The 25,370-nt window shown below is 44.4% G+C and overlaps 2 protein-coding genes across 2 annotated transcripts in view; one reads left to right on the top strand and one right to left on the bottom strand.

Annotated features, from left to right (window-relative positions):
* The first annotated feature begins 413 nt into the window (after positions 1–413).
* Positions 414–8,228, top strand: CCT5 (chaperonin containing TCP1, subunit 5 (epsilon)). Its single transcript, XM_010019493.1, has 10 exons — positions 414–474; positions 562–726; positions 1,222–1,420; positions 2,193–2,385; positions 3,298–3,447; positions 3,757–3,876; positions 4,267–4,452; positions 5,412–5,549; positions 5,930–6,110; positions 7,946–8,228. Exons 1-10 carry the CDS (start codon positions 423–425, stop codon positions 8,071–8,073), a joined length of 1,512 nt encoding a protein of 503 aa, XP_010017795.1. The 5' UTR covers positions 414–422; the 3' UTR covers positions 8,074–8,228.
* A 16,986-nt stretch (positions 8,229–25,214) lies between these two features.
* The window catches only part of LOC104409582 (serine/threonine-protein kinase SBK2-like), an 8,205-nt gene continuing 8,049 nt past the window's right edge, over positions 25,215–25,370 (bottom strand). Inside the window, 1 exon segment of the mRNA XM_010019494.1 lies at positions 25,215–25,370. This exon segment is cut by the window's right edge and continues 382 nt beyond it. Coding sequence (XP_010017796.1) covers positions 25,215–25,370 — 156 coding nt within the window.

Here is a 25,370-nt window from a genome sequence, read left to right as displayed (position 1 = left end):
GCTGCGGGGTCCTTTCTCCTGTAGTTTCGGCGCGCCCCTCCCAGCGCCTGCTGCGCGCCGCGGGCAGGGAGGCTCCCCGCAGCCTCCTCCTTTAGATTCCCCCCGCCCGTCCCTTGTCTGAAGCTTGCCTTGCTTCTGTTGTTTCCACGCTTAAGCTTCGGGGCTGTCGTTTTACCTGCTTTGCTTTGGCACGCTACAGCGGTGCAAGTGCAAGCGGAACAAGAAAAGGCACGGAAAATGTTTCTGGCACATCAATACACATATTGGCCTTTTTTTTTTTTTTCTTTTTAGTCATAATTCTTGTCAGTTAAAATACAGAATTTGCGTTAGCAGCTTCTCTCTATATTTTTCTTAGCTTAATATTATGATTTTGGGATGCAGGATAATGATTTGACTTCTCTTTTGTTTTATAGTCTCACATAATGGCAGCAAAGGCTGTAGCAAGTACTCTGAGAACATCCCTTGGGCCCAATGGTAATAATAATTTTAATGCTTCCTTTTCAGTAATTATTTTTTGGTGTATTTTCTAGATTTTCTTTCATTCTTTGAATATGTTTTTAGGCTTGGATAAAATGATGGTGGACAAAGATGGTGAGGTGACTGTGACAAACGATGGTGCTACCATCCTGAATATGATGGATGTGGACCACCAGATAGCCAAACTTATGGTGGAGCTGTCTAAGTCTCAAGATGATGAGATTGGGGATGGAACTACTGGCGTTGTTGGTAAGACAAGGCTTTAAATTTAACTTAGATTTTCCAGCTTTAACATCAAGCTTATTTAGTTATTTTAAGAAATTTTGTGTGAAGTAACAGTAGCTTTTCTTTAGCACATTTTTAGATATTTGCTACTTAAGTATTCTTGTCAGTTCTTGTGTTAAGGCCTTGTGATAAGAAAGACACTTTCGTGGTTGCATTTTAAGTTAGTATTGCGAGTCCCCTTTTTACTTCCAAAATTTGTCTTCATGGTTTTCTGCCATAACCTTCTACTTGTCCTACTGTGGTGCCCATGCTTGTTTTTGGTCTAAGAGAGTGTAGTTTTCTTTCTAAGCATAGCAAATCCGGGGTTGTTTAGGGTTATTTTGTCATTCAGGAAAGCTTGAGCTGTTAAAATGATGCAGTAAAAGTCAGAAGGTGTACTCTTTAATTTTTTGATAATGTAGTAAATCGATGCTTTGACCTATGGAAGAGTAAATGTTATTTTAAAATCTTGTTTTATAGTTCTGGCTGGAGCATTATTGGAACAGGCTGAGCAATTGCTGGATCGTGGTATTCACCCCATCAGAATAGCAGACGGTTACGAGCAGGCAGCCCGCATTGCCATTGAGCATCTAGACAAAATCAGTGACAGCTTTACAGTTGATCCACAGAACATTGAACCTCTGATCCAGACAGCAAAGACAACTTTAGGCTCTAAAGTGTAAGTCACACAAAATTCAGAAAAATATATCAGTTTCCATTAAAAACACTTCAAGTTGAAAGGAGAAATCCTGGTGTTCTGATGGTTTATTAAATTGTTTATATTATTGGAGTGGCTGCTGCAGGCTCTTTTATGTTTGATTTTTGGCTAATTTCTCAATGGACTTAGGATGAAAAATTGTGCATCTTTTTCTTGAAAGGGTCAAATTTATTAGGTTCAAGAGCTGCAAAATCAATTTCATTCTAACCTGGTAATTCCAGATCTCTTCATCATAGTGAATTCCAAAAGTAATGGAGACCTTTTAAAAATAATTACATGTTATATTTCAAAAGCTGAGTTTGGGTTTCTTTCCTAATTAAAAAAAAAAAAAAAAAGTTTGTCAGGTTGTTCCATAACTGCGTATTTCGTTATAGGTTCTAAGCGTGTATAAATTCCGATGTTGTAAGGGCTTCTTTTGCAGAGCTATCTTCTTAATGGTGGGTTAGTGGTTATTGTGACTTGAACATTTTGAAACAAGTTCTCCTTGCTTCTTTCAAATCTGTATCTAGAGACTGTGTCCACAAAGACTACTTATACAAACTATACTGTGTACTCTGTTTTCTGCCATATTTAGCACCTTTGTTTCTGTGAACAAATAAGCAGGACCCCCTGTACTGTGTAACAGTTGTTAGCTATAGTGATAATTTTCCTGTTCAAGATTGATAGAATAGCTCTTTTCTTCCAAACTGTGGAAATGTAATGCAACTTTACCATATGCTTTTTTTAAACCTAGAGTTAACCGCTGTCACAGACAAATGGCAGAAATTGCTGTAAATGCTGTACTGACAGTAGCAGATATGGAACGTAAAGATGTTGATTTTGAGCTGATCAAAGTACAAGGCAAAGTGGGTGGTAGACTGGAAGATACACAGTTGGTTAAAGGAGTGATTGTGGATAAAGATTTCAGTCATCCACAGATGCCTAAAGTAAGTGATATCCTTGTTTGTTTCTCATCTGTAATGGTTAAGTAAGATTGTCTAGCCTGCTTCAAATGCTGCCCCAGCATTTCTTAAACATTTAAGCAGTGTTGTGGTTTGGCTTGTTTTTTGAACCATGTATCAACAGAGGAAGGGGAGAGAAGCATTAAATTTTTCCTGTTGGAAAAAACCCAGGTAAATTTACAACAGTCTTGAGAAATATGGCCAGGTGCAGCGTATGACAGGCACGCAGTTCTGTGACGAAGCAGAAATAATCATCTGTAATGTGTATTATGCTTGAGATGCTTAATGCAACTCGGTATCAAGAAATGCTTGTTAAGCTTTATGAGTTGCCTCGTCCTGTTTGGAACACCCAGAAGCTCTCTTTCTATTATATTTAAGATAGGTAAGGTCTACAAGTCTTTGTGCAGCATACTTCAGAAAAGATGGAGGCAACTTTAAATTTTGACTAATGTAAAATACATTTCTAGTAGTTGACAGTTTATCCTATAAAAAGGAAGACAAATGGAAAATGCCAGTCACATAGTACATAAAAGGTAGTTGTGAAGATGAGTATGTAGTATTTCTCGTAGTCACAGTGGACTGGGCAAGTAATGCTTTCCCTGGAGTGTTTTTCTGTTTGTGTTTTTGGGGGGTTTTAACTATAAAAAGACATCACTGGGAGAGATTTTTAATGGGCTTAAACAGTGTCTCCAAGCTGTGGAATTTGTTCTAGGTGAGTTAGAGACTTCTGAAAGAATTATTTAGGTATAGTTAGTTTCAATTTAGAATAAGTCAAATGATCTTTGAGTTTCCTCTTACCTCTGTGTTTTTATACATGTCTCTGTGTTTTGCAGATACAAGAAAGAGGTGTTACTGAGATCAAAACTCAATCTTGGTTGTTTTTTTTAAATTCTACAGGAGCTTAAAGATGCTAAAATTGCAATCCTTACTTGTCCATTCGAACCACCTAAGCCTAAAACTAAGCATAAGCTTGATGTCACATCTGTGGAAGATTACAAGGCACTGCAGAAATATGAAAAGGAGAAGTTTGAAGAGATGGTGAAACAGGTAAGATTGTTCCTTTGTTTTCTACATCTTTTCATGGCCGTTACACTAAATAGCATAGTGCATTGTTGTATTTCTGGAAATGAGCTGATAATCCTGGTAGGAGGCAACAACCAACCAATAATAACAAAAGTTAAATTTATGTAAGAAAGAGATGCCACACTGGTCTGAAATTTACTTTGGTGTCTATGTATGCCAGGTAGTTCTTTTTCAGACTTAAGAGAAAATTAGGAGAATTAAAATCATTAAGAGATTTTTTTTCATTACTTTGTTAGTTTTGATAAGGAGATGGATGTTGTGTGTTTCTTTCAGATAAAAGACACTGGTGCAAACCTTGCTATTTGCCAGTGGGGTTTTGATGATGAGGCAAATCACTTGCTGCTCCAGAATGAGCTTCCTGCTGTTCGTTGGGTTGGTGGAGCTGAAATAGAAGTAAGTGAAATCTTCTAGAACTGGGCTCTGTACCAGTTCTCAAACATTTCTTAGTAAAGTGCTGTAACAAGTAAGTTCAGGCTTTCTGGGTAGAACTGTGTAATTACTTATATGGGTAGGTATTGGAGAAAAACTGTAGGGGAACTGTGGGAAAAACCTACAATGAATGGGATTATGGTTTACAATGGGAGTGTATACATCTTGGCTAGGAATGTTTCTGCTTTTAGTCCTGCTGTTTGCAGAAAGAAGACATCACCTGAAATACTTTGAAGTGGTGGGAAGATAACCTTTTGGAGCAGGCATTTGACAGATTCTCTCCCACTAGTTTTATGTTATGAAAAAGGCAATTGAAAAGTCTTCTCAAAGTAACTGATGGTTGTTTGACTTCAGTTAATCGCCATTGCAACTGGAGGCCGCATCGTTCCTCGCTTCTGTGAACTCACAGCAGAGAAACTGGGTTTTGCGGGTCTTGTCCGAGAGATCTCCTTTGGAACAACCAAGGACAGAATGCTTGTCATTGAACAGTGTCAGAATTCCAGAGCTGTGACCATTTTCATTAGGGGAGGAAATAAAATGGTGAGATGCTTAGTTTGTTACAGATGTTTGATACGTACGTTGCAGAATGTGTAGTTTCTTTAAAAAGCCTCTTAACTCTTTGGGTATTTCTCCAAATTTTCCTTGCGGTGTGGACAAATAGAAGGGAAGGAGGGTTGTAGGCAGTCATGACTGTGTTAGAAATCACTTACTAGATTCACATCTTAAGTTTTTCAGTGAAAACTTGTTTTTCACTCTTAGATCATATAGTTCATAAATAGAGATGTAATTTTACCTGTGGATGCTCTTAATTTCTTTTTTTCTCGTGGGAGCGTCACCTTTATGGGTACAGACGTACCAGTATTTTTAGAAGATTGAGTTTTATTATAGATCTAGGCATGTAATCTCTGGTTTAGTCTAGTTAAGAAAAATTAAAAAGCCCAAGCCACCTCCCAAATGAGACCATTTTAAATGCTAACACACTTAACCTGGTTCTTGGTTGTAGTGTTAAATTATATTTAGTGTATGTCAAGTCCTACTCCAGGGGAAAACCTTAGGAATAAAAGAACATAACCTCTAGTCTGAAGAGTTCTGAAAGTATGCAAAAACACTGCTTTAAAGGTTACCATAACTTGTTAAATCTTCCTACATCTGTTGAAGCTGGGAGTTGACAAAAATTGTAGTCTGAAAATAATGTTGCCATTTAAATTTACGTGTTTTACGACTTGGAAATAGGCAAGATTGAAAACCTAGTGTAAGTTTTTGTTGCTTGAATTTACAGGTTTAACAAATAACACTGAAAAGGTGTTGAGGGTTTTTAATTTCTGCTCGGCCACTGGATGTCCTAATGTTTTATGTTGGGCAGTAGTATAACATAGCTGCATTAGAGCCATGAAAAGATCCTACAGTTTATTTGCAGTTTCCACTTCCGTGTTAGGAAATGCATCTTCATAGCCTTCAGTTATATATGTTGTAAAATACATGCTGATTTATAATTCCAGATCATTGAAGAAGCAAAACGATCTCTCCATGATGCATTGTGTGTCATTCGGAATCTTGTTCGTGATAATCGTATTGTATATGGAGGTGGTGCAGCTGAAATTTCTTGTGCCTTGGCAGTCAGTGAAGCAGCAGATAAGGTAAGAAAGAATAGTTACAACTTTCTTTAATTTATGAAGGGAAAACAAAGATTAGGTTTGTCTTAGGAGTTCAAAAAAAAAAAAAAAGTCTTCAAAGAGCTTCCAGAATGTACATGTTGTAGAACTTCCTGATGTTTGTTGATAACCAGTGCTGGAAGTTTTTTCCTTCTCTGTAAAATGTCATTCCCCGTGCCTTTTTCCTTTTATGATAAGAGCAGTTTAAAATGCTTTTAATTTGCAAGTAGTAGGTATTCATTCAGTTGATACTATTCCCAAGAAAATCTGTATATCACATATATTTTGTAGCTAATGTGAAAATCAGCTTTTGCTACCATTGGAGTTCATAATAGCTGTATGAACTTAAATTTCATTTCCTCTAGTGCCCGTCTCTGGAGCAGTATGCAATGAGAGCTTTTGCAGATGCCCTGGAGGTAATTCCCATGGCACTCTCGGAGAACAGTGGTATGAATCCAATACAGACAATGACTGAAGTGCGGGCTAGGCAGGTGAAAGAAAATAATCCTGCCCTCGGCATTGATTGCTTGCAGAAAGGAACAAATGGTAAGAACTGCAGTGTGGAGAAGGAGGAGCACAATGGGGTTTTCTTTCTCAGTAATCCTCTCGGGGTGGGGGGTTATGTGTTGTGGTTTTGGTGGGTTTTTTCTAACCTGTATGTCACTTTAGTTATGAACTCTTGCCCCTTGTCGTCATAAATGGGAATGCAGGTGGACAGTTATATGTGCGCCTACTAGATAGAAAATGTGTAGTTGCTTGAAAACCATTATTTGGTGGCAAGATGGGTCTTCAGCTCATCATTCAGCCACCTGTGCCGCAGGTCTTCCCATGACATCCTCACAGACAAGCTCAGGAAGTGCTGGCTGGATGGGTGGACAGTGGGGTGGATTGAGAACTGGCTGAATGCCAGAGCTCAGAGGGTTGTGATCAGCAGCAGAGTCTAGTTGGAGGCCTGTAACTAGTGGTGTTCCCCAAGGGTCAATACTGGGTGCAATATTGTTTATTTTAAAAGTGCTTTAACAAATTTGCTGGTGATGATGATATGTATCAGCTGGGAGGAGTGGCTGATACCCCCGAGTATCAGATGTGATATTCATGTGTTGCCATTCAGAAGGATCTGGACAGGCTGGAGAGTTGGGCAGAGAGGAACCTAATGAAGTTCAGCAAAGGGCATGGTTCTCCTTTTGGGGAGAAATAACCCCATGCACCAGTACGGGCTGGGGGCTCATGTGCTACAAAGTAGGTCTGAGATGGACCTGGGAGTCCTGGTGGGCAATGAGTTGTCCCTAAGCCAGCAGTGAACCAGGAAGGCCAATGATATCCTGGGCTGTGTTAGAAGGAGTGTTGCCAGCAGGTTGAAAGCAGGCCATTCTTCCCCTCTGCTCTTCCCTGGTGAGGTGTCACCTGGAATACTGTGTTCAGTTCAGGGCTCCCCAGTTGAAAAGAGACAGAGTTACTGCAGAGTCTCCAGCAGAGGGCTGCTAGAATCATTAAGGGTCTGGAGAGTTTCTCATATGAAGAAAGGCTGAGGAAATTGGACCTGTTCAACCTGGAGAAGAGAAGGCTCAGGGAGAATCTGGTCAGTGTGTCTGAGTATCTGAATGGAGGGTGTCAAGAGGATGGGGCCAGGCTCTTGGTGGTGCCAGGCACCAGGGTGAGAGGCAATGAGCATGAAGTAAAGCACAGGAAGTTCCACGTGAACATGAGGGAGAACTTCTTTACTGTGAAGGGGACTGAGAGTTATAATAGATTGCCCGGAGAGATTGTGGAGTCTCCTTCCCTGGACATACTCAAGAGCTGTCTGGACACAATCCTGAGCAATGTGCTGTAGGTGACCCTGCCTGAGCAGGAAGGTTGGACTAGATGACCCCCTTCCAGCCTCAACCATTCTGTGACTGTAATAAAAGCTACTCGGAACGAGGCAAGAGCAGGCACTCCTTTAAATACTGCGGATGTTTACTGATGGTAACCTTTGGGACGCAGTGTAAGACATTGTGTTGATGTAAATTCATAACCCTTGTTTGATTAGGTGTTTCTGCTTTACAGCATTTGAATTTTCACTTCTTTAGTAGTTGCTCTGCCCTTAATATGCCTCTGATACTTGTATATGGAAACTAGTTTGCAGAAAACAATGCAGAAAAGTGAAAAGCTGCCACTGTGGAAGACCTAGTTAGAAAAATATTTTGCATCTTAATGTTCAAAAATGTGTGGTAAGATCCCAGACATAAAACTCCAGTTTGCACAAATTGTTTCTCAACTATTGTGGCCAAGAGCAATGATTTTAAAATGTTCTTTACAATTATATTGAAATTACTGTGTCAGGTTAAATGTTTTATCTAGTTTTGAGGAGGGCATCTAATTCTTCTGCTTCTTTTTGGCAGATATGAAGCAGCAGCATGTTATAGAAACCTTGATTGGCAAGAAACAGCAGATTTCTCTGGCAACTCAGGTCGTTAGAATGATTCTGAAGATTGATGATATCCGTAGGCCTGGAGAGTCTGAAGAGTAAAGGCTGAAAAGCACAAAACATTAAGAGGGCCACCACAGTAGCGAAGACGGTAGTATTCTGATGCTTCATCTTCAGCTATTTATTTTGGATACTTTTCACGTACTGTAATGGCTAATTGTTGGAAATAAAACACAGTTGAGAACTGGTGGTTTCAAGACTTGTTTCAGAAGTATCATTGCAATTTTTCTTAGGTGTGAATAATCATAGGAAATACTTCTTGAGTGTGTAGGGGAAAAAAAGCATCAATAATGCCGTAATAAAATTCCATGGGTCCTTTTCCATTGCTCCTGTAGCTAATTCTATTAGCCGCTTGTATGCGAAGCCCACCAATTCTCATTTTTAGAGATCTGTCACTCTTCAGTGAAGCAAGCAGAAAATTATTGTAGCCTCCAGTAATTCTCATACATTAAATATATCAAGTATGAAGTTTCAGTCTGAAGATTTAAAGGAGCTGTATTTCATGCTTCTGGTTGGTTCCATTTTTCTTCTGTTGGAGTACCCTGTTCCTGATGTATGTGCAAGGAGTTGTTTTCAAGGCTAAACATTAAGCCAAGTGGGGTTTTATCTGTCTATTCTACTACAGCTGAGTGTGCTTACTTGCTAAGTCGCAGGTATTATCTTAGAATGGTAGAGTAAAATTTACTAGTAAGGTGGCTCGCTTGTGAAGCTACTAGCAAGAAAGAAGTGGTAGACCAGAACTGGTGTGCAAATCTTTTTGCAAATTTCAAAACATAGGGAACTATTGAAAATACTGACTCAGCGTTACTTGTGTTATGTTTCACGTGCTTCATTTTGAAGTTTTAGAGCTTAGTAGTACAGAGGAAATGTTCCTGTTCAGCTAGCAGGTCTTGTTCTAATAATTACTTGTACTAATGTACCCCTTCCACTTCATAGTGAAGTTGTACATGTGATAGGAAGTGAGAAAAGTTACTCACATTTTACTTACATTTTACTAGTGTTTCCCTTCAACTCCTATTTGCTGTTGTGGTTTAAGCCCTGCTGGCAGCTAAGCACTCTGCAGCTCCACAGGGGATGGGGGAGAGAACCAGATGGGTAAAAGTGAGAGAACTGGTGGCTTGAAATAAAGGCAATTACACATGCAAGCAGAGCAAAACAAGGAATTCATTCACCACTTCCCATGGGTGGGCAGCTGGTCAGCCATCTCCAGAAACACAGCGTTCTCTCACCAGTAATGGTTACTTGGGAAGACAATTCCCAAAATGCTGAGCATTTTTCCCCCCTCCTCCCTTCCCCCAAACCGTTATAGGTGAGCAGGGTGCTATATGGCAGGGGCTATTGCTTTGGTTAGAGCCGGTTACCTGCTGGGTTGTGGCCCCTGCCAACCTGCTGCGCACCCTTAGCCTGCTTCCCAGGGGGTGGGGATGGAGCATGAAGCAGAGGCAGCCCTGGTGCTGCGCGAGCACTGCTCAGCCACAGCTAAAGCATGAGTTTGTTTTCAGCATCGTTTTGGTCACAAATCTGATGCATAGCACCATGCCAGCTACTGTGAAGAAAACACCTCGTCCCAGCCAGAGCCAGTATACCTGGCCTGTCTGCATCCAGGAATCCCATAACCATTCTCTGCTGCTGGATGGCCCCACCAGGAGGGTGGAGCAGACAGGAGAGAGGACTCTGTGCAGACGCTGGAGTTTGTTTTCAGCATCGTTTTGGTCACAAATCTGATGCATAGCACCATGCCAGCTACTGTGAAGAAAACACCTCGTCCCAGCCAGAGCCAGTATACCTGGCCTGTCTGCATCCAGGAATCCCATAACCATTCTCTGCTGCTGGATGGCCCCACCAGGAGGGTGGAGCAGACAGGAGAGAGGACTCTGTGCAGACGCTGCTGCAGCAGCCAGGCAGGGGGGAAGCTATGGTTGTGCTCTGCAGACGGTGCATGTAGTTGCTGCGCAGCACCAGAGCTTAGGGCTCATTAACACTGGACACAACCCCAGTGTGATGGGCTGGTAGCTTCTCAAGAATGTGAGCTGAGACCTGGTGACGGTGTGTTGCCTTCAGGGTTGCCTTTTCGTCTAAGGGCAAGTTTTGACTGTAAACCCCTGCCTGGCTCGAGAAGCCTCTTGGAACTCAGGACAATTTACTTCAAAACTTGCGAAACCATGTGGTTTTGCTGACGTGACTTATGGAAATACAGGTTTTGTGCTCTGTAAATAAACATTTTTTTACTGTTCGACCAGATCTTAATATGGGAGCTCTGAAGCTCGGTCACGGAACTTTGAGACAACTGTACAAAAAGGAAGGCCTTTTGGAGGCTCGTACTTCAACATAATGAATGTATAGCACTAGCATTGTCAATAATTGGTGCATGGAGGCAATTGGAAGGCAAACAACTGTCATCACAGTGTGCAAGTATTAAGCCAAATTAATGAAACCAGTGCAGCTCAAACTGGTATATGGTTTCAAATGGTGATGGTTGAATTTGTGCTTTGAAAAAACACATACTGAGAATACCAGTACTGTGATCTTGTGTTGTGGTCTGCCTCTGGTGAAATAAAACAGGGCAAACGTAGCTAAATAACGGTAAAAATGTGGGAGACAAGCACTGGTATTTACATTAATCATGGGGTGCTTGTCTGTAACCATCAGGAAGTAAAAGGCTTGCCTAGTTGTGTATGGGGCTGAGGGGTGTCCCCTCAAGTGCCACTCCGTTACTCGAGGGAAAAGGCGAGGTTCACCGCTGGAGGGCAACACACGCCTGTCACTGCTGTCAGCGGGCTGGAGCACCGGGGCAGGCCTTTCCCAGCACCCTTGACATGGCACAAGTATGTCAACAGCAAGACCTGAATCCTTCCGGATCCCCCTCAAAGGCTCGGTTACTTCAGCTAGTTTCATGTGCCCTCAAATCCAGGTTTTCACATCTTCCTGGGACTCTTGCCCTGGCTCTGCCTTGTCCCGCTAGTTCTAGTTCCTCTGTTATGAGCTAAGTTTTCCCAGTCTCCTTTCTTAGTCTCTCCTGCTGCATTCCCGGGCCTGGGCTCCTTTCCTTCTCCAGTCCCTTGCACCTCTACGCTGACACAGCACTCATTTTTGCAGGCACATGAGCAAGGCTGCCAGGAGCAGAGCACACAGATTCCTCTCCAGCCCTTGGGGTCATACCCAGCCCATAGCAGCTGTGGGGGGCATGCACCCAGGGCTGGGCTCTGGCTTCGGGTGTGCTGCAGTGATTCGGAGAAGTCAGGTCTGAGCAGATTTTTGTCAGGAATAGTGTTAAGCAGAGCTGTGAAACAACATTCTGGTTTCTCTGCAAACTGACACTCTTTAAGAGAGAAGAACCTGATGTTTGATCTTTTCTGATTGTGTTCTGCATGGGAAAAGATGCCTCATAATGTCTTGTCTGAACAAGCTGATCTGACGAGCTTACAGGCAACAGGGTCTTAAGTGCAAGTCAAGCAGTCTTGCTAACACATGGGTCTGCTAGCTCTGCCGGTAATACCAAGACAACTGGGTATTAGGATACCTAGACCCAGACCTACCTAAGCTAAGATGACTGGCTCCAGGTCCTGTCCAGGCTGTATGTCTTTATGAAAAGGCTGTACAGAAAAGAGGGTGCCATGGGAGCTGCTCTCCTCTGCAGCAGAATGGCATGACTGTCCCTTATGCTGTAACAATTACTGTTACATTGGCCATACACCCTCTGGACTCTCCCATCATCCAAGGAGGGATAATTCAGTTGTGAGCTTTGGTTCAGGGAGAGTAGCCTTGTTTGTCCTCCCTGCATACAAGTGCCTCTCCATTTCACTTCTTGGAGGATTTCCCAGGAGCTCTCTGCCAGGGAACATTTCTCACCGTGTTAAAGAGCCAATTAAATGGACTGACAGTGTTTGCTTTGTAAACAACTCATCTCTGTGATACAAGAGGGGCAGCTTGCTGAACTCAAATGACTTAGGGGCAGAGCTTTAGTACATTCTCTGTAAGATATGGACCCTGCGATACAGGTCTGGTGTACATGCAGTAGGATCCACATCCTTGTGAGATGCCTCCCTGGGACCAGTAACTGTTATGGTGAGGCTCCTGCCCTGCAGTGCTGAATGGCAGCAGCATGGGCACTGAGAGAAACAGGTCTGCCAGCTCTCTGGTGCCTGAGTGCTTACCAAATATGGGACACTGCTGTCAGGGCCCCCAGTGCTCTCCCCTTGCTCCCCGCCAGGGGTTTGGCTACTTGCACTCAAGGCCATCTCTGGCATGGCACATCTGTGGCACCTTGAATCACACTGCTGAGGAAAGTGATGGGCGTGAGAAAGAGCTGGGAGAATCCTTCCCGCATCTGCTCCAGAGCTGTGTTTAAGCTCACGCCTGTGCCCTTCCTCCTTGCCTGAGCTGTGTTTCAGCTGTGCCTGTGCCTTGCTGCTACTGATGATGGTTTGACTTCCTGGCTTGTCCTTAGCCTTGCCTCGTCAAGTTGGACTTGCCTAAGTGACCCTGACTCTTCACTGCCCCAGGTCACTGTGGCTGGACCTGCTCTGCTTTTCTTGCATGGCTACAGTGATGTCAAGGAGCTCTGGAGGAGAACAGTGGCCAGAAGTCTGGAAGGAACACCCTAGAAGGCCACTGGAGGAGACCTAACTCTTCAGGATGGGCAGTGTACAAGCAAGAAGGGCTGTGCAAGCAAAGGTGGAGCGAGCAAAGGGAAGCTGAGGAACCTCAAGGAAGTCAGCAAAATCTGTTCACCTGCTTACAGTGAATGTTGGACACCTGGGACTTCAGTCAGGGAAAGAAGAAGAAAATATTAGAATTGGGAAAACAGATGTAAATGTGAGTAATGTTATCAAGGATTGCTGAAGGCATCAGCTCTGTGGGATGGGGTACTACCATAAGTGCACTCTCCCACTCAGAAAAGTCAAGCAGCTGAGTAACACAGGATGCTCAGTGTGGATTCTAATGCTTTTTCTGTTTGCAGTAGGGCCCACAATGGGATACAGTGTTTTCTGCCATGAGGAAAAGATCACAACTGCATCAGCTTCATCTTCAGAGTATCCCAATGCAGTAGCCAAAGGGAGAACAGCAACGAGGAACTTCAAAATGCTAAGGGTGATCTAAGGTGCTGGACTTGGCTATTCAACTGTACTGAGTTCGTATCTCAGGGATTCCCATTCTGCTCAGCTGAAACTTCACTTTTCTGCCTCCATCCAAATCAAGAGAAATTTACTTCTTCCTTCTCTGCACCAGCTGGCTGTGCTGCCAAGGGTTATATATTCCCTCCCCTGAACTCCAGTGTGTCATCGGGTTCTCAAACTCATGGGGGGAAAAATATCAAAGATGACTAAATTTGAAGTTTCTATCTCTCTGCAGGCTCCTCTCAAGTCAAAACCTGCTGAAAGCTGAAAAGTGTCTTTGAGGAATTACCACCATGTACTTGACCTGTTCTTATATTTTATTTTTTTTCGGAGATGGGATATTGGATTATATTAGCCCTTTGGTCTGATGTGGTAGAGGCATTCTTACTACCTAAATATGACTATGCTGAGGCAAGCTTTTCAAACTTCGTGTTTAGATAAAACCAGCTGATTTAAAGAACAAGGAATAACTGGCTATCACTGGTGAACTGACATAATGTTTCTGATTCTCATAAGGCAACTATCAAAATTATGAAGCTGCCTGTCCTGGGTTCAGCTACAGCAGTCATTTTTTCTCCTTCTTAGTAGCTGGTGCAGTGCTGTGTTTTTGACTTTCAGTCTGGGAACAATGCTGATAACACCGATGTTTTTAGTTGTTGCTGAGTAATGTTTACTCTGACCAAGGACTTTCTCAGTCTCATGCTTTGCCAGAGAGGAGGGGAAGCCAGGAGGAAGCAGAGGCAGGACACCTGACCCAAACTGGCCAAAGGGCTATTCCATACCACAGCACGTCATGCCCAGTATAGAAACTGGGGGGAGTTACCCGGAAGGCCCAGATCGCTGCTCGGGTCAGGCTGGGTATCGGTCGGCGGGTGGTGAGCGGTTGTGTCCTTTTCCCTTGTTATTCCTCTTATCATTATTATTGGTAGCAGTAGTGGTTTGTATTATACCTTAGTTACTGGAGAGCTGTTATCTCAACCCGTGGGAGTTACATTCCTCCGATTCTCCTCCCCATCCCTCCGGGAGCGGGGGGAGGAAGGAAAAGGGGGGGAGTGAGCGAGCGGCTGCGGGGTTCCAAGTTGCCGGCTGGGCTTAAACCACAACACTGCCTTAGACTTTTATAGACGTTTTTAAATGTACCTCTTTTCCTGCAACATAGCCCAAAGTTACGGGAACAGTACATACCATTATATCTGGCAGAAAACAAATACAATTGTTTTATATTTGAGTTAATATTGTACCACTTCAATAATCAAAAAAACTTTAACTCATTAAAACTTACAGAGATGCCACTGAAGCAGCATTGCTTTCCCTCTACATTTTTTTATTAGTTGGATATTACATGAACAGTCTTGAAAATATCTTCTTGAATTCACATTTGATTTGTGGTGGTTTGTCCTTAAAAGAAAAATAAAAATAACTCAAATATTTTAAAGTCTCACTTGAACTTAAAGATTTTGTGATTTCTGATACAGTATAGTACTTTCCTTACCCCATGCAAAGAAAATCATCTGTTTCTCTCAACCTCATAAGTAACCAAGCTGATGCCTCAAAGATGTCATTCATTTTTTCACTCCAGGAGGCAATGGTTTCCCTGCTGGCACAACCAGAGCCAGGGACACAGGGGACTATCTAGTGTCGCCTCAGCTGCTCTGATCTCAGGGCATCAGGGCCTCAGGCTGTCTCAGTTTCAAGAAGCTGATTTGATTTATGAGCCTTATAGCACCTAGTTCTCAGAGCATCATAAAAAACCTGTCCAACATTAAAACTGCTGAGTTCCTGCTCTCTAACTGGACTGTCTCATGGTGAACTTCTCTACCAGCTGCTCATATTTATCACTCACTGACTGTTCCCTTCATCCAGCTCACAAGTGAAAAGCTCTCTGTCATGTCCTGACCTTTCTCCCACGTGTACACCCCTGACTCCTCTGCTGCCAGGTATGTGTCCCCGTAACCCACTGGCAGGACCTGCTGGTCCTCACACTCAGCTGGGTTTTCCAGTGAACATAAAGCTTCTTCAAGGAGCCTTGAGCCATCTTTTGATGCACTTGCCCCAGGTAGTTGTCAATTCTCCCTGCTCTCTGCTGCTCTTTGAATTTGAGTCTTGGTCTGAGCTGACAATTAGCTGGTTTCCTGGTTTTCACACTCAGCTACTGTGCTGGCTGGCATTTTGCAAGTGCCTTGACGAGACAGTTAGATATGAAGTCTTCTCATTAACACATTTCTTGTAATTGGAAGAAGGCCAAAGGCTGGGAGAGGCAAGTTTCCAGCTCTGCCTTTAAGGGCAGCACTAATAGTTAAGGTTAAATGAGTGCAAGTGTTAGTGACTGAGAATGAGCTCAGAGGACCAGAGGGTGATGTGTGGCAAGTGCTGGGGAAGCAGGAGTGACTGAAATGACTGAAAATCCATGCTTGGCTGAGTAACTTTGGCACAAGGTTACAGTGGCACATCCTTTCAATGCTTGTTGCACTGCCTCTCTTTTCAGCTATGTTGACTCACTCTCTAAGAAAAGCTACTGCTACAGATCCCATGGGAGCTCCATTTCTGACTATTCAGGATCTGGGTCAGGATCTCTCTTGCTCCTTCATGCTGGGACCATGCAAATGCGCAGGAGATTGACAGATCAGCACAGTCTTCCTTGACAAAGAAAGTTTGCAGCAATTTCTTTTCTTTTGCTAATACAAGATGTATGTAGCCTCCAGCTCTGGCTTGTTTAGGAAGAGCAGAGAACATAAGCAGAGATGTGTCTTTTTCAAAACTGAGCATTGAGTATTATTGCTTTTGAGTAGAAGTGCAGAAGTTCAGTGGATGCTTAGCAGTAGTTTCATTTCTTGGATGAAACTAAGTATGGGAGAAGATGAAATTTTGTTTTGGAGAGACCACTCTGGAGCTGGTGGGAAACAGGTCACATTACTAAGTTCCAGGAAAATCTTGATTCCTGATGCAGGGGTTAGTGGGTATGGGTGTTTGAATCCTTGGTGCACTCCCAGCATTAGAAGCTTCAGTCACTGCAACGCAGCAGTGCAAGCACCTGAGGGACTAAGCTGTGGTAATGAGAATCCCCATAGTCAAACTGTCCCTTTAAGGTATTGCAAAAAACAGATTCCACTTTGCTTCAAGAAACTCCTCTGCAGGTAAGGCAGAATGGGGAGAGGACCTTTGCACGCCAGTGTGGGATTATAATACCTACCTCTAAGCCTGAGCTGTAGGCTCTGCTCCAGGTCGTTAGAGGTAGATGGGTTAGCTCCTATGAGGGTTTAAGTAGTGCCACAGATGAGAGAGCAGAGGTCTTGCAGAGCACACAGAGAAGGTAATTCAGCAGCTCTGATGTCCTGATTGTACAAATCAGAGACCTGGTCCAGTTGGCTTCTGGTCTATGTGCCAGGATTTCTGTGTAAGACAGGACCTCAGTGACCTGTAGCAGCGCATACTCAGGCTCTGCTCCATCATGGAGGAGGGATACAGAAAAGGTGCGCAAGAAATCATTTACACATACCCCAGTTTATGTGCTGCCAGAGTTTATCAACCCCTAGTCCAGGTATGTTGAATTTATCCTGTGTACAACTTACCAACAGAAAATGTGTATATTTGTGCTCTCTGTGTACTAACATAACTGACTATCATGGCAAAGCTGCAGGCCTGAAAAAGTGGGTTTCAGAAGGCTATAAAGCCCTCTCTCAGGAACTATTTATAGCTATTTCCTAATTATTAGCCTATCAACAGCACTATAACGAAAGAAAATGTGGAGATGTGAAGACAATCCAATAAATTCCTCAGCTCTGAGACCATGAAGTCTGTCTCAAGACACGTATTAGCTGATTTTCTGTTCTTAAATACTTCTTTTCAGCCCCAGGACACAGGGGAGAAATTACTTTCCTTAGTGACTGCCCAGACATGACTAGCACGTTAGTGCTTACCTGACAAGCTATACCAAAGGGTAAGGTTTAGTCTTTTAATATAAGTAGTATGCGTCTACATGAGCTTTTCCCTTGTCTGCAGGCTGACAGGCTGTAGCCCTTGGTTCCTAATTGCAACAAAGTGATTTGGCGGTGAAATGGTGAACAGATTTATCGCTAAAGTAAATATATGTTCAAATGGCAAAGACAATGAAGGCTAATGAGGGAGATTTGCAAAGTAACAGCTTTGTTAATCAGAGTGGAAATTGCTGCCAACATCCCATTAGATCCTGGAATAAAGAGAAAAGCCAGAAAAGTGAGCTGAACACTATCCATCTGAAAGTGAGCCTGCCTTGCAAATGGTCTGGTTTTGCTCTTGGTAAGGGAAGGTTCCTCACCTCTAGCAAAGATTTTCCCATTCCCCTTTCTTTTTCTTTACCATCCTCTGATTAGGATTAGCTATGGGAAAATAACAATTTCCCCATGCCATTGTCCTCAGACCCTAAAAACAAGAAAGTTTATAAGCAGGGTTGTGAAATCCAACTTAATCCAACCTGAGCATTGATTCTGACACGCTACTCTGCCCTGAATAATTCTAACATGTGGAGCTACCCAGCCATGCTCCATTAGCAAGCTGAACAGTCCCAAGAGCCACTGAAGAACGGCAAAATCTGTACCAGAGCTTGGTGAAATGAGTAGCTGTGCCAAAAACCAGGCACACAGGAAACAGGACCTGGATCTGTATAGATGCTATTGCCCCTGCCTTCTCCGACATTAGAAATTTAGAGCCTATATGGATTGTGGTGAGGTATGCACTTACCATTGCTGATATAAGGTCCAAACTGCATGACTATAGGCTGGTCTATTTTAATCAACACGAGATAAATGAGTCATTAGGTGATCCAGAAAGGAACTACTGGAGCTCTCAGAGGAAATCATTTTGACTAAACAGAGAGGTATTGGTTTTGGTGCCTTTCTTTCGTTGGGAATAAATGTTCCAGCAACAACAATGCCCCAGATACTTTACTTCTGTGGAAATACTGTGTGGGGTTGTGCAGATAGATATCTTTGTTAGCCTTCATGAATTATCAGCCAACCAGCCCAGCAGAAATGATTGCAACTACAGCAAAATGCTAATGTCTTTGAATGAGACCAACTTAAACGTTCATGCCATTTTTTCTGTAGTGATTTAGTCTGTGGCAAGAGATACGGAATTTAAGTTGCAAGTATGAAATTCGGGTTTGGTCTAGAGTTATTACTGTTGTGTGGCTGAGTGGCAGGGCTGGCTGTACCCACACCTAGCATACTTAAACCATTAATTTCCCCAGCAGTCCAGGAACTCCCTGACTACTCAGCTGCATATATGAGGCAATGGACTGATCAAAGACAGTGGGCTGATTTGAACTGAACTCCTTGCCACCCTCACAATTAAGTGGTTGGCTACTTGCTGCAAGAGCTGCAGAGGGGAGTTCCAGACTGCCCTGGAGATCCCCCCATGCAGCTCCTGCTGTGCCCTGACCAACTGATAATGTTTCAGTACGTAGATTAACATTACGGGTAGAGAATGTGGCCATCCCAGAGACTCCCTATTAAAATTCTTCATATGTCAGCTGAAATCACATAGTAATGAAAGCAAAACAAGAAATATTGGTTCTGACCTCTGGAGGCTGAGGTATTGGCACACACAATGGGAAAGTGATGGCAACCACAATGCAGGCAGAGCAAGGAGTCCAGTGTATTGTAAACTTAAGAAAAGGTGGAAGGAATTCAAGGTTCTTGTTTCAAGGAATTCAGTCCCAAGCTGAAGTCCAAGGTAGGAGCTAATGGTAAGAAGGGGTGAAAAGGAAAATGAGAACTCAGGGTCAGAACTTCCAGCTCTTTGCCTGCCTCTGGGAGAACAGTGTTATGTCTACTGGTTAAGGAGATCTGAAGTCAGGATTAATGAATACTGTTTCCAGACCCCAGTTGCTGGGTGACCTGACTTACAGCTCAGGACTTTGCCCTGTGTCCAGACTTTTCATCAGTGAGGTTTCCACCCATTGAGCCAAAGCTGTTCTTGGTGGTGGGTGGCCAGTTACCTTCCCCCATCATTCCTTTGGCCAGTGCCACATACCACATGCCATACACTCATCTCTCTCCTGCAGTGACAGAAGAAGAGGAAAGGACAGGGGCATCCTGTTACAGCCAGATCTCTGCCAGCCCTATCCAATTCCTGACATGCCCTTGTGCAGTCAGGAACTGGTGGGAGGGTGGCAAGCTTCTCAGGGGCAGAATTGCTGCCTATTGTGGCTCCCACTTAATCCTCATATTTCCCTTATGGAGCAGTAAAGAAGAGACCAACAAGTTAAGCAGTTCCTGAGGTAGCTCAGCAACAGTAAACTCAAACAGAAGCTGGCAATGGTTATCTTCAAAGACAAGCAGAAAGCCACCAGGAGGCCCAGCATCCCTCTGCCCTAACCTCCTCCAGCACTGGGAATAGAAGCCACCCAACCTGCCTGCTGAAGTCCACTCCTACCCTGCTACCAGCAGCACCCAAACAGCAGCTGCTCTCGTGCAAGTGTTTACTTATGTTTCTAGATGAGTGATAAACAGTCCTGGTGGAATAAAGGTGCTGCAGTCTCCTCTAAAGTACTATGAGCAGTATAGGTATAACCTGAGGACACAAGTGCATGCCTCTTCTTGCTACAGCAGTGAGTCAAATGAGTGAGAGTAGCACCTCTCCCAGCCCAGTGAAAGGAGCCACTGAGTTGTACACTAGGCACCCTATATTGCTTCTTGAGAGAGTAGTCTTACAAGGTTTTGTTTCAAGGGGTACTTCTTCTGCATCAGGATGACCCCCATGAAACTGGAATAGTGGACTGGCAAGTGATAAAGAAGCAGGACTGAAGGACTGAGAAAGATGTAGAAAAGAGAAAGCAAGGGAGAGAAAAGAAATAACAACACACAAGAAAGACCCCTGAAAGCTCCTCAGGAGCTGAAGGAGGGAAAATAACCAGCTGAGCCAGGTGCAGGGTGGCACTGGGTACAAAGCAAGGGGACTCAGATCTGCCTGTTTTGAGTAGCTGTTTGCAGACATCTCAGCAGCAATCATAGCAACAGGACTGTTTTTCCTGAAGCCAGCTCTAAATAGTTAGATGTCAGATACAAACTAAATAACAGGCTGTTTTACCACTTAAGATATGGATTCTTTCTCACTATCTACTAAGAAACCTGTGAGCAAAGCTCAGGTGGAAGCTGCACTCAGAGTTAGCCCACAGAAGGTGGCTATCATGGTCTAGAGCGAGACCAGGAGCCTCATGTGATTTAACCCTGAGACACAGGAGCCAGCCAGAGACATGTGTCCTCAGTGGGGTGCAGCTTGTAGACAGCAAAGAAGGGTTACAAGTGCAATTAGTCTGTATGACAACTGTGACCACCTTCTGTCACCACCCTGGGCCAGGCCAAATCCCCCTTCCTCCCTCTTTTGCACAAAGCTGGGCCAAGACACAGGGCTTATAAACATGCCCAGCTGCCTGTCAGCCCAAGGAAAAACAACAAACACCCACAGCAGCAGGCAGGCCTGTATATGGGCAAGCCCAGACTATTGGCTGGCATGGCTGGCTGTCAGATCTTGGACAGACCGTAAGTAGGGAAGTCTAGGATACTGGAGAATCATTCCTGGATTTAGTAGTGGTCAGTTCTCTTCTTGTGGTCAGCACTGGCACGGATAGCCCAGCACAACACAAGGAGAACTAAAACTATAGTAGCAAGATGCTGTGCAACCCAAGCTACAGGATGTGGGAAACACCAAGGCAGTTCCTTTGATGTCTCTGTCTAAGGCGTTCCCTCCAGTTCATGCATCTCCACTCAGCCTAACAGCTGAAACTCTATGAGCCATTGCATGTTTCCCAATCAGGAACCAGATGTCTTCTGATCCAGCCACTTTCACTCCTGTAGCTCTTTGTCCTTTGGCATGACAATGGGTTTTTTTATGACTTTTCATGGCTCCTCAGCTACAAGCAGCTCTAGAAGACATCAGCTGGGATGCAGTTGTCACCAGAATGTTCCTACGTGAGTGAGAATGAAAGGTAACAAATTCCCACCATCTCTTTCTATCCCTGTGCTCAGAAGGACAGTTGTTCACAACAGGGTCATATTTTGTAGGGTTTTTCTATCAAAGCTCCGGCTTGCTTTGTCTTTGAAGTGAAAGTCAAAACTCAAGAATAAGCAGTGTTGGCAGAGGCAGGCACAGGCACTAGGCTGTCCTGCATCTGCCCTATCACATTTCCTGGCCTGAAATGCTTTCCCCCACTCATTTTTGGAGTCTGGTGCTCAGTCTCTCTACAAGTCTCAAGACCTGGCATCTGTGTGCCCAGAGGGAAGGGTCACACAGGACAGTCAGAATGCAGTCTTGCTCAGGAGACAAGGTTGCGAGGTAACTCTGGGGAATATGGAGAATTACTCCTCTGCTGCCCTTCCTAAAAAACTTCAATCACAGTTCCACTAATGATACCTAACTGGGTTTAAGTGGGAACGGATACAAGTAACAGTGTCAGTTGGTAAAGCAAAAAGATTATATGCTCCAAGCTTCTAGAAATTACACCAAAAGCCTACTGGAAAGGTCCTGAAGGCTGGACTTCTGCCCTGCCTTTGGTCACGGGGTCAGCCAATCCAATAGGGTGACTTTCATTAGTCTTCATATAGAAGGAGGAAATGACATTGATCCCGCTATCCACCTGGGTCCTACCCTCCCTTTTCTGCCCTGCGTCCAGCCAGCATCATGACATGGTCTATGTGCTGGGGACATTGCTGACCTGTGGTTAGCCCAGATAATTTGCTTAAGTGCTCTCTTCAACAATCAACATTTTAATTCTGAGATGACTCATTTGTGCCACTGTTTGACCATTATCATAGCCTGGGCCAATCACTTTCATATCTGCCTGCGATTTCACATCTCTGTATAGCAAAGATCTTCCACTTCCACTTTTTCCTACCAACACTTCCTAACTGGAAGGAGTGTTATGACCAAGGGATCTGTCCAGTTAATGGTCCCAGTCTTAACCCATTACCCTGTCCCTGCAATACCAAAGTGCCGGCCCATGCCTTCTGTACATCCTGCAGGTTCTTGTCTGCATCACAATCCCGAGGCTGCTGCTGAGCGTGACTGTTTAGGAGTGTACACACAGAATAGGGAGCAGAATCTGTACTGAGGTGCAAAAAGGGGATCCACGTGTCCTACCAAGAGCCATGGGATCCATGCTCCTATCCTGTGCATGCAGTATGCTGCATTAGGCACTAGACCCTGGATTCACACTTCTTGGACCGCGCAGATGCTGCTGCCAGAACTCACATAGTCTGGCGAGCTCTGTAATTACCCAATTTATCTCTTCGTTCCACCCTGGAAAGGAGTGAAGTACTGGGTCTTTCCCTCCCCTTTGGAGCCATCTGATGCCTCTTCGGGTATGACACCAGATCCTAGTGCCTGCATTAGCTGAAATGTTACCCTTTACAGCACCGGGCACTCAGCCAGCCCTCCTGCACCAGTGGATGCACATGCGAAGGGCCAGCATGTTTGCACGCAGCTCCCTTCCATTCAGCCTCTCCCAGCAGCTGCTGTGGGGGTGATGGGGACAAGCAGATCTGCTTTCAGACTCCCTGGGGGGGGGCTTCAACAGATCTGTTTATTCATTGATTTAAGAAATCCAGCTGCAATTATGGTTAAGCCACTGAGGAAAGGAGCCCAGGCTGGGGGCTTGGCTCAGGGCCACTGTGCTCACTGCTGTGCTTGCTCCATTGTAACCCTGCTCACACCACCATCACACATATGGTGCAGCCACAATGCCAATTTCAACACTTAGCTACATATCACACAACTTCCTGAAGTAGAAACCCCTTCTGCCAAAGTCTTGAAGTTCTGTGATAAAGGAGAAACGATCCTAGTCTTTGCCACTGCTCACTCTCAGTACCATCTGTCACATCATCTTTGTCAGGCAGCACTGAGTCCCTGATCCTCATCAACATGATTGGCTTCTGCAAAAAAACAGCCTTGGTCCTGTTTAAACCAGTTTCCCCAAAGATGTCAGTGTTCCACCTGTAGTAGTTTTGTATTTACCTTCAAATCATGGATGAAAATGTTGACCGTTTTCAACTGTTGATCCCTGCAGAAGCCAACCAAAACAACCAAACAGCATTTCCAGCTGACAATTATTTCTCTTGTCCATTAAAAGTTCTCAGTTCACTTAACTATGCTATATTGACTTGGCATGGTACATCTTCTTAATCAATACAGCATAGTCCAATTTTCTTTATATCAATAGGTCATGCCCTGCAAATTGTGTAGCATAATGCTCTGAAATTACTTTACCAAACACAACCTTTTTAGCAAACAAAATGCTGAGTATCACATTCCAAAAAGCCATGTTCCTAACCTGTAACTCTCTATTAGCAATCATCTGTATCAGATTTTCCTTTATTTTTCATTAGATAGTTGTCAGCTACCTGGCCTTTAGAACCATTAGGGCTTCTCCACTTTAAATACAGGAACTGTGTTGGTACCTTAACACTCTTCTGCTATTCCTACAGTAATCAAAGAGTAATTAAAGCCAAATCTCAGCAGGCCAAAGTTGTGCAGTATTTACTGCCTTTTGGGGTAATGAAACATTCTAAAAGATGGAAATGGACAGAAGAAAACTGTATCTTGAACAGGGTGAGCGCAGTGCTGGTTGATAAGGTAGGTTGGGGAGTGGATGGAAGACACAAGGGATAAGTGACGTAGGGAGCAGGAGAAGTACAAGAGAGTAGTACGAAGGTGATGTTGCTGAGAGAAGAATGAATGAAAGGTGTTTACCAGGTGATGGGTAGTAGAAAGGGAATGTTAATGAGGAAGGTAAGTAATAGTAAAATTCCATTGGGTGAGAAGATGCTGGCAAAAGAGAGTTGGAGTCAGCTACGGAAGAGTGTGTGCAGGAAAGGATCTGAGGTGAAAAAAAGCTGGCATCTAGTGCATTTTTAAAAGTTATTAAGCCACTGAGAATGGGAAATGAGCTGGGCATGTTTCCAGCAATAGGGTCAGGCTAGGAGCTGGAAAGGATTACCAACAGCATAACCCAGGAGGCTGGAAAGAGGTAGTAAAGTAAGAAGAGCTTCTAAACCCTAATTCTCTACTTGCTACATCTTTCCAGGATTAAAATGTGCACCTAGAAGGACACTGTGGGATTAGAAGAGGTGTGTTGCTAGGGAAGGGTTAAAGTGGTGATACAAAATGAGGGAAGGAAGATCTTCTAAAGGGGTAACCAGGCATCTAAAAGAGTGTGAAGGACATTCTCATAGGACCTGAAAGCGGGTCCCAGGGTGGAGGAGGTGTGCTTAGGCTGGTGTTGGATAGTCTTCTCAACATCGTCATCAGTTCCAGCTACCATTTGCAGCCACATGCTGGGAGCTTCCCAGCACCTCCGCCCCACTGGCCTGAAGCCACCCTTCAAGGGTCCTGGTGGAGGCCCAGGCAGCATCCAGGGGTGGTGCCTGCCTTGTGCTGGTTGCCCTGAGATGGCTGCAGGCTCTGTCATGCCCCTGCTATCCCACATCAAGCAAGCCCTACGGACATTTTATTATGAAGGAAAAAGAGCCACATACAGAAACACAAAAGTACATATTTTTCTCTATTTCGAGACAAGGCAGGTGCCGCAGCACTTAGAAAACACCTTGAAGTCCCTGTGGCCAGGAAGTGTGTGGGTGCTTCACACATGGACAGTCATTTCCAAAAGAAAGGAGATGTTTTCAAGCCCCGATGAAGCACAAGGAGGTGGCACTGGGCAGCACTGAGCCATGGGGTTGAGGACCATCAGCTGGAGAAGTAGCTTGGCTCCATGGCAGCAGAGAACTTGCTCTCTGGGTCACCATAGCCTCTCACACACAGGCCACCGTGGTGCCCCAGACTCTAAAGTCCCTTGCAGGGTGAGACCTGCCATCACTGCCCCTATGGGGAGCGGGCTCTAGGGCTTCACTGAGGTGGCCTCACTGTTCCCATCCTCCAGCCGCCAAGGGCAATTGACATAGCGCAGCGCCCCGCTGACGGGGCCACGCTTGGCAGGATCTAGGGCCAGCAGGCTCCGCAGCATCAGCGTGGTGCCCCAGACTCTAAAGTCCCTTGCAGGGTGAGACCTGCCATCACTGCCCCTATGGGGAGCGGGCTCTAGGGCTTCACTGAGGTGGCCTCACTGTTCCCATCCTCCAGCCGCCAAGGGCAATTGACATAGCGCAGCGCCCCGCTGACGGGGCCACGCTTGGCAGGATCTAGGGCCAGCAGGCTCCGCAGCATCAGGGCAGCCTCGGCTGTCAGGCGTTTCCA

Source organism: Nestor notabilis, unplaced genomic scaffold, assembly GCF_000696875.1.
Source record: "Nestor notabilis isolate BGI_N333 unplaced genomic scaffold, ASM69687v1 scaffold11188, whole genome shotgun sequence".
NCBI lineage: Eukaryota > Metazoa > Chordata > Aves > Psittaciformes > Psittacidae > Nestor > Nestor notabilis.
This window is presented reverse-complemented; position numbering and strand designations above follow the sequence as displayed.